Below are 9,335 nucleotides of genomic sequence, written 5' to 3' on the forward strand. Positions count from 1 at the left end.
GAGGCTTTCATGGCGCTTCTGAAATGGGGATTATTTCCTTCCACAAATGCAGGGTATTTTCTGTCCCACCCATGACTGATAGTAATCCACGCACAAAATGCTAAAACATACATTTGTTGTGTAAATTACACTCGTCTTGAGGCAAAATATAAATCTACTCGTTCAAAATTGGTTCCAAAATATAATTTAAAATTTTAAAAATCTTGATAACCAAATTGCCTGTCAAATATAATAGTTAAAATAAGTTAAGAATGTCTTTTATATTTTTCCAATCTGTTCTGACTAGATTGTTTCACTTCATACCCATATTACCAAAAGAAGACAACACTCATAAAGACACTGATTTGCAACAGTACAATCATATTAAGACATACATGTGTTGCATGCATGTTAAGAACATGTAAAATATTATAAAGCAACCTGTCTGTGGTCATAAGTATTTATTTGTCACATTTGCGCACGTAAAACACATAAAAGTGTACTTTTGATGACTGAGCTGGACAAATCAACATTTTTATAATTTTTTTTCTTAAAGATAAAAGAGAAAATTACAAAATAAAGTTGTTGTTTTTTGTTTGTTTGTTTGTTTGTTTTAAGCCTAGATCAGGGGTGGGCAACTCCAGGCCTCGAGGGCCGGTGTCCTGCATGTTTTAGATGTGTTCCTGAGCCAACACACCTGAATCACATATAGAAGTCATTAGCAGGACTCTGGAGAACTTGACTGCATACTGAGGAGGTAATTCAGCCATTTGATTCAGATGTGTTGGATCAGGGACACATCTAAAACCTGTAGGACACTGGCCCTCGAGGCCTGGAATTGCCCACCCCTGGCCTAGATTGTCCTCTAATTGAAAACCAACAGAAATAGGGACATGCAAGAGTTCATCGCTGATGACATGAACCTAACGCTGCAATGAGTTCTTGTATTTACGAGGAACCCCTGAATGCAGCTTTGAGCCCTGCACAGCAGTTGGCTGCGCGAAGATAAACGAAAGTAAACTTTTAAAACCAGCTGGCAGTGTACCTGCTTTTTAACATAAGGTGCTCCCACTTTAAGCGGAACGCAAAATATAGGAGCTTTCCACAAGAAAAACCCCCCCCGGCATTACTATGGCACATTATAAAGTAAGTCTGTCTGCTACCATTTCATGTCATTTCTCCTAGGTTTTTAAGAAACTGCTTCATGTCCCGTGTTTTAAACTAGCTAAGCTAACGTTAGCAAGGAGGGAGACTCATCAGGGGTTCGCTAGTCCACCTGTGACCGCTCATGTTTGGGTTTTCACGGTGATAGTGTTCTGCAAATGTTTGTGGGTAAAACGAAAGTGGATAATGCAAATAAACCAACTACCAGGGTTATAATAGTTTTGGATTTTACATTATAGTTTAGTTTTAGTTAGTTTTTACTTTTTTTTTCTCTAATTCAGTTAGTTTTAATTAGTTTTCAGAGTGGTTTTGCTCGTTTTTATTAGTTTTTATTTTTGGTTTCATGCTTAGTTTTAGTTAGTTTCAGTTAGTTTCAGTATTAGTTTTAGTATTTTCATACCTGATCAGGTGCAAGATTCAAGGCGCAAAAGTGACTATTGTGTAATGAAAACTTGACAAAAGATACAGTTTAAAGAAATATATTCAACAACCAGCTGTTCACAAGACATGCTAAATGTGTGTAATATTAAGGACACACATGAACATCAACAGGGAGAAACAAAGAAAAACATGAACTCCCAAACTCAATAAATTCTACAATAAACTCCACAATAAAGTTCAGCATCAGTGCAGCAGATTAATAACGCCTACATGTGGTGTTAAACAAAAACAAACTCTTTGAAGGAGTCAAAGCTCAAATCCAGCTGCATCCTGATGTTCTCACCACCTGAAGCTGCTTCTGTTTTGGAGCTAGCTTGGTTAGATGCTGCTAATTAAACCTGCAGGGTCTTTGCGGCCTCTGTACACAACCTACAGAAGTGTCCGACCTCATGTCCGCATTTATGCTTGTGTAGCTGGATTGTGTGTGTTATTACCTTGTGGTCGTGTGCAGGTGTTTGTACTCAAAGAACCTCCATACGGGACTCTGCCGCTTTCTCGGCAGACCGCAGCAATTACTTTGCGGACCAGCGCGGTGAGCGCACGCACATGCGCACTCACACAGTTGTCCTGTGGCGCTCCCAGCTTAAACTCGGAGAGCGGAAACAATGATTTCATATCAATCCACAAGGCTTAAAATGAAAGTCAGTTTATCGATAATTTCAGTTAGTTTTAGTTAGTTTTGTAAACTCACAATTCAGTTTTAATTAGTTATCGTTTTTTCCTTTTAATTATAGTTTTTATTTATTTCAGTTAACGACAATGTTTTTTCAATTTCAGTTTTCGTTATTTCGTTCGTTTTCGTTAACTATAATAACCCTGCCAACTACAGCTACTATATACTGCTTTCTTTATTACACTTTGACAGTGCAAGGCATGAAGTAAGTGGAAATTCCAAGTACAGAGGACGCTCTAACTCATATTGGGCTACTCTAGTCAGGAAGATGGGACAGTTTAAGAGTATTTTGTGATTAGCTGGTAATAAAATGTCTTCTCTTTTCCTCCTACAGGGTCCAGACCCCAAGAGGGAACAGTTCAGGAGATACTTGGAGAAAGCCGGTGTTGTTGATAGTCTAACTAGTGGTATGGAGGGTTTTTTTTTTTCTTCTTCTTCTTTCTGTTTGTTAAAGTCATTACTCACCGTTCACAAAGGATTACAGGGCACATATAAAAGCTACATCCTCAGCTGACACAGCTACAAATTATTGTGACACCCAATAGCCTCAGGGAAAACTGATTGGATGGAAAATCTTAACACCAGTATTGGGCTTTTTAATACTGACACATTAACATGGTTTGATTTCTTGCATTCTGGAACATAACAAGGACTTTGTACTTACTTTTAAGTGTGAGGAATGATGCCAAACGTTTCAAATTCTTTAGATTATAATTTGAGTTAACATAAAAGTCCAGTGCAAGGACTTTGCCTGAGTAAACACAGCCCAAAATTGCCATTTAACTCTAGAATTATGTTATCAAAGAACAAATAAATAGAATCAAGAGTCCATCTAAGGATTTACTGATAGTACGTGTCCGTTTATTACCCAACTCTTATTCTTTAACTCTCTTTTTCCTCCTGGTTTTCAGTTCTAGTGTCATTATATGAACAACCAGAAAAGCCCAACAATGCTTTGGAGTATCCTTCTAATCACACAACCTGATTCTGTTGAACCATTATGAGCCTGCAAAAATGATTTTGCTGTATTGAGGTGAACCTTTGACTGATATTTCCCCTCCCAGCTACAAGTCTGGACAGAAAACAGTTGCTTTAAATTCTTTAACCAGCTCCTTCTCCCAGATTTGTCAAGCAGCACCTCGGTGCTGTTGGCCAGACTTCAGCAGATACTGAAGCTCTGCAGCAAGAGGTGATGGATCTGAGGCAAAGGTGTGCACATCTGGCAGAGGAAAATAAAAACCTCAAAACAAGGGTAAGTCTCCAGTGGTTCTTGTCACAGAGGAAATGTGTAAAAAAGTAGGGATGCGCGCAACTAGTCAATTAATCGTCACTATTGTCACTAGTCGGTACCAGGTGTACTAGCCGGTTAGCCTAATTGTTCAGATTTTAATTGATGCCCAGTGCCATAAATAGTTGTCCTAAATGTTATGCAGCGATCTGCCACCAGATGGAGGTGCAGCCCTGACATTATTGTAGAAAAACGCCTTAACTGTGTTAATCTTGGCCTTATATTGTTTTACAACATAACCTGAAGCGGACCTCCAGGGAAACACCGTCATTTCCTTCCATGTTTGTGCAAAGAAGTGAAAAAACTAGAGGGACAAATGTGTTGGTGCCTTTTAATAAAAAAATAAAAAATTTAAAAAAAAAGGAACCACAGCAAAGGGTAGGACCCAGGAGAGAAAAAGTCCCAGCATTTTATGTTTCTGTTGACTGTAAAACACCGGGACACGATCAAAAGGTAATTATCATACGCAGTGCACCTGCACAACCATAAATGCTGGCATCAATTTAGTTTTTTTTTTTTTTTTTTTTTAATTCGTTGTTCAGAGTATAACGTGCAGTGTTCATAATGCACAATGTGCAGTGCCACACAGTTAAGCAGCATTCAAAGTGCAATTCATTATTGAATAACGCGATTAATGATTTCAGTCCTAAAATATCTGTGTGTTTCTTAGTTTTAGACTGGTCCATTAGTCGAATTTATGTCTTTGTTTAATCGACTAACAAATTAGTAGCCGGGAACATCCCTATAAAGTGTAATTTTTCTAGATTTTAAGATTTTGAAGGATAGTTTATAGACACAGAATGCAAAAAAACAGACAAGCACAATTCATCAATATATAAATTGACACACAAGACAAAAATAGACCTGTTAGTTTACAGTTTTTCTAAAGTTTGGAGTTCAAAGTTAACTTTAATAAGGCCAAAGGTTTTTGCTTCCATATGGGTGGTTTGTTTTGCTGTGCACCAGTGTGTTGTTGCCACAATGCTTTTTGATACCTGTCTGTAACTCTATGTATTTGTTTTATGTATATATTTTTAATTGTTTTATGTATCTGTTTTCACAGACACACAGTGAATTTCTGAAAGGCTCATAAACTCAACTAACAGAGATTTTTTTTTTTTTTTTCTCTCACTAGCTGAAGCATTATGAAGCTGTATCTGAAGATGGAGGCACAGCTAACTGAACCCCAGCAGCACTTTTTGTCTTTTGTCACTTTAAAATTTGAAGACAAGACATCACTGTTAGGTGAAAACTAAGAATTTTTATGTTGCTATACTGTTCTGGTCCTTTTGTAAACCTCAGTTTCCAAATGACTTCTTTTGATTTAACTTATTCTGTACATGAATGTATATATATTTTGGTTTGTTTTTTTTCCTGGTTCATTCAGTCTTTAGTGTAGCTTTATTGCAGAAACTGCCTTTCAACATGACCGGTTAGTTGTTAATAGATAGGAGTCATTATAATTTACAAGAATCTGGTGTAGGTGCACAAAAATATAGCACTTGTAAAATAAAACAGTCTTGTAATGACTCTTTTTGTCAATTTCATCAATTTGTTAATGGCAAATTATCAGTTCTGATATTGTAACGTGACAGATTTACTGTGGTCATTTACAGCTGCATATGTTCATTAACACACACACACACACACACTGAAAGAAAAATAAATTAATAAATGAAACACAGACATTGGGGACCAGAGCACACTGTGCTTTCATTTCTCTAAGCAGTCCAAACTATCAAACAGGACAGAAACCTGACAGTACTGTTTTTGCTGAGGGCCAGTTCTTATACTGACATGTCACGAGATTAAAATGCAGCCCAACTGCTGTAAAACATGAAATAATATAAGAAAATGTCCAAGATTATCTCTACTTCAGAAATGGCTGCATGGGGACATTACTGACTGTCGAGTTTGCAAAGGCCTTTGAATATACAGCTACAGTAGTTAAAGCTACTGAGCTCTGCTTTGAAACTAAGAGTATCTTTTGTGTCCTTGTTATCACAAGTAAATATGCACTCAAAATAACTGGTGGAATTAAACAGTCAAAACAGCACAGTGACAGCTCATCTATGTTTGGCCCAGTGCAGGCATGCTTATACTTAAGTAATATTTATGATGCAGCTTTTAACTATTTAAATGTAATTTTTCCTATGACTTTGGTAGCAACGCAAGAACTATTTTAAGTAAACAAAATTTTTTAAAGATGAAATTTTTTTTTTTTTAAAGGTCAGCTGGTGTTATTGTCATTGTCTTTAAGATCATAAATAATTATATTACATTAAATGAGTGGTTTTTAAAGACCTGTATTCATTTTCTGGGAGTTTGTATTAAAACTAGATCTGACTAAACTATTAGTAAACACCTGTTAGCTGTAGAGTGTGATTAAATGTAAAGCTTATTTATACATGTATAAGATGGACTGCTGTGCGCTATAATGAAGTTTAGATTTGCTGCTTGTGTTAATTGCCTCCCATGTTTTGCAGTTGGAAGCAGGTGGTCTCTGTTTCTTCCTGGATCCTGAGCTGGAGTAACTCTGGGGCAGAGGGCTGAGTTTGGTTTTGGGTAATCAATTTTGATTGCCTTTTGATGGCGGGCAGTCCACTGCTTACATTTGCTACTCCATATGAATGTGTCAGAGCTCTTTTCGCACTGTGGAACATTTAAAAGACCCATTACCCATTTGAAGTGCTCCATAGCCTCCTTGATGCATTTTCTGCCAGTGTGGGAGTGGAGAAAGTCTGGGCTTCCTCTTTCACTGGTGTGATCCTCCATACTTTGTCTGGGATGATGCCAAAAGTCCTCACCCTCCTGCTTTGGATTGATCAGGGCATCACAGCATGGGAAGCAAAGCTTGGTGGTAGTCAAGGTGGAGTTGCACTCTTTGGACCTTTTAAGCTGAACATCTGGAATTATCTAAATCTTGGTGAATGAACAGCTGGCCCCAAAGGCATAGAAAAGTTGAAGGTCTGATAAGATTTGGGTGCATTGTTCTGTCCTGCAGCTTCATCATGAAGAGGTTGTAGTCAGTGGGAACAGAGGCTTGTTGGACTGCATTGCTGCATATTTGCACAATAGATTTATTTTATGTATTTTTATACATTTGGGTTTATATTCATCAGCTTCATTCCTGTTGTCCCTCAAGTGTGGGTAGAAGTCCAACAGCCCTTCTTTATCTCTTTGTAGCTCAGATGCATGATCTCCAGTATGTTCAGGAAGAGGGAAATTGGCATTGCACAAACACCACAAACATTTTTTTTTCTGTTGGTCTGTAGATGTAACAGTCTGCAGCACTGGGACAAGGATCCTGCTCGCACTTGAAGTGTGGGTTCAGATGATAACCATAAAGGAGGTACTGACCTGTCATGAAGTCTGTTTCAGCAACTGCAGCTGATGATGTGAGTCACATAGGTATGAAGCAGGGAGCCCCTCAGAGGAGCTTTGCAATGCTTACCTGATCAAGCAGTTTTATTTCCTGCTCAGGCCTCTTTATGTATTTTATAAGCTCCACCAGCTCCACCTCCCTCAGCAGCAGAGCCTTTTTCTTCTGTCATGCCTTCTCCAATGTCCAGAGCCTGTCCAGAGAGTGTGGGCCAAATAAACCAGTGAAGGAAAGGGCACAAAAATGATCTGCAGCACCCAGTAGCAGAATAGGGAGATTGGACATTACTGCACCCAGGCTGCTCGGTTTTCCACACAGTCAGCCTGATCATCAACCCACACATCCTGAGCACCCGGAAGATGAAGAGGATGGTGAGCCAGATTTTTCCCGTGGAAGTGGAATGGATCTGCACCTCCTCTTAAATCTCCCATATTCACTGTGCCATAATGACTGACACAAAGTGAAGAACAGAGAGACATTAACTAAAGAAAAGCAGCATTACCAGCAATTTTTATATAGTATAAAAAAAAACATTAATTTAGTTACTCAAACAGTGGTAGTATTAAGAAATGACCCTATTTCTCAACTGAACAAAGTTAAATATTAACAAGGAGAAAACATCACATATTTGCAGAAAGTTGCGTCAACAGTTGACAAAGATGATTTCAAAGATATCCACAGATATGCTCTTCAATCCTCTTCAGCAGTGTAATATTATCTCTACCAAGACCTGTGTGGTGTGGTTCATTTACCTCACAGCAGCACGAACAGGCTGCCAGCGGTCACTTAATTCTGCATGGGTCATGCAGCCCTGACACGGTCACCAAAAAGTTTAACAATCTTTAGTGCCCTCAGTGAATCCCCACATCACCTAAACCTTTGTGACCTCTTCTGTTGAACTGCTGCCAGTAACAAAGTGGCAGCATGTGAACTATTGAGGGAAGGTTGCCAGCACTACTCTAGCCAGAGAAAAGTCAATACCAGCAGCTTTACTGATGCATTTAGATCACAGTCACACAGTTAAAGGCTTATAATGGTCATAACACAGATACGGACCTCAAACTCTGCAGTTCAGAGCTCTTTGTGTATTTTTTATGGCAACATTGAGACAGCATTGTCTTACACACTGTGATATTTCATACATTTAACAGCACAAATTCTGGGGTTGCTTGTGGCTCAGGAGGTAGAGCAGGCCATCTACTAATTGGAAGACTGGTGGTTTGATTCTTTCCCTCTCCAGTCTGCATGTCAAAGTACCCTTGGGCAAGATACTGAACCCCAAGTTGCTCTCCGATGCAACCGTCGTAGTATGAATGTGTGTGAATGTTAGGTAGTAAGCACTTAGCTGTAGAAGGAAGTGCTTGTACGAATGGTTGGGGATGGGTAAATGCAAACGTGTTGTATAAAGTGCTTTGAGTGCTCAGCTAGAGTAGAAAAGCACTATATAAGAACTAGTCCATTTACCAAATAGAAAATGTAAACAGCATACATTTGGTGGTACCTGTGTGGGAGGACAAGGCATTAAGCTAAACTCTTTCCAGATAAATTTGTGAGTCCAGAGTGCATGTTTCATTTGTCTTCAGCTGTTGAGTTGAATTGCCGCATATTTATCATAATATGCATCAGTGTGCAAACCAACTTTGTCTAATTCTTAATATCTTGATACTAATTTATCATGATATTGCAACATCCATTATGTAATTACACACAGGGCGAGAGACGTGGTACACCCTGTACACCATCCACACACATTCACACTTACAGTCAATTTAGAATCACCAATTAACCTAACACCACGCATGTCTTTGTGCTGTTTGAGGAAGCCAGAGAACCTGGAGGGAACCAACGCAGGCACAGGGAGAACACGCAAACTCCAAAGAGAAAGGCCCCAGACTGGATTCAAACCCAGGACCTTCTTACTTTGATGTGACAGTGCTAACCACTGCAGCACCATGCTGTCCCATTGCTACATGATTTTTTTTTTCTTTTTTCCAAAGCAATTTCACTTTATTTCTGATCACTGCACAATTTTCTTACTACAGTTGCAGGAAAAAAGTTTCTGAGCCCTTGGTTCTATAAAGCTGTCCATTGTGGACTGAGTGAGGGAGCCGCCTTGCCACACACTGGGTTGGGTTGATTTTTGTTGTGTTTTGTTTAATGCATGGTTTTATTTTAATGTGTGTCATACAAACCGAGTGAGAGGATTGTTAGGGAAATGGGTGTAACCAGCTACAAAGTCACAAGGTACTTTTTAAATGTCAAGTGAAAGGATAATTATGTATTTTGTCATTTTATTTATAACACTTACCTTTTCTACTAGTCACTGGAGCACCTTAAACATAATACATTAAAAGACATATTTCTAAACCCTAGTTACAGTCCCGATTAGAAGTAGCTACTACTGTAAG

General features: G+C 38.7%; 1 protein-coding gene across 1 annotated transcript; it reads left to right on the forward strand.

Moving 5' to 3' along the window:
* Positions 1 to 953: 953 nt before the first annotated feature.
* On the forward strand, positions 954 to 5,052 carry LOC115794561 (c-Myc-binding protein-like). Its single transcript, XM_030750133.1, has 5 exons — positions 954 to 1,125; positions 2,592 to 2,664; positions 3,169 to 3,217; positions 3,380 to 3,509; positions 4,681 to 5,052. The coding sequence occupies exons 1-5, from the start codon at positions 1,111 to 1,113 to the stop codon at positions 4,726 to 4,728; spliced, it is 315 nt and encodes a 104-aa protein (XP_030605993.1). The 5' UTR covers positions 954 to 1,110; the 3' UTR covers positions 4,729 to 5,052.
* The last annotated feature ends 4,283 nt before the right edge of the window (positions 5,053 to 9,335 follow it).

The sequence above is a fragment of the Archocentrus centrarchus genome, chromosome 16, assembly GCF_007364275.1.
Source record: "Archocentrus centrarchus isolate MPI-CPG fArcCen1 chromosome 16, fArcCen1, whole genome shotgun sequence".
Lineage (NCBI taxonomy): Eukaryota > Metazoa > Chordata > Actinopteri > Cichliformes > Cichlidae > Archocentrus > Archocentrus centrarchus.

What these genes read in the sequence shown, in the direction of transcription:
- LOC115794561 (XM_030750133.1), top strand. An exon ending in TGTTGATAGTCTAACTAGTG is followed by an intron (nt 2,665 to 3,168) that starts GTATGGAGGGTT and finishes CCTGGTTTTCAG; the next exon opens with TTCTAGTGTCATTATATGAA. An exon ending in ATAAAAACCTCAAAACAAGG is followed by an intron (nt 3,510 to 4,680) that starts GTAAGTCTCCAG and finishes TTCTCTCACTAG; the next exon opens with CTGAAGCATTATGAAGCTGT.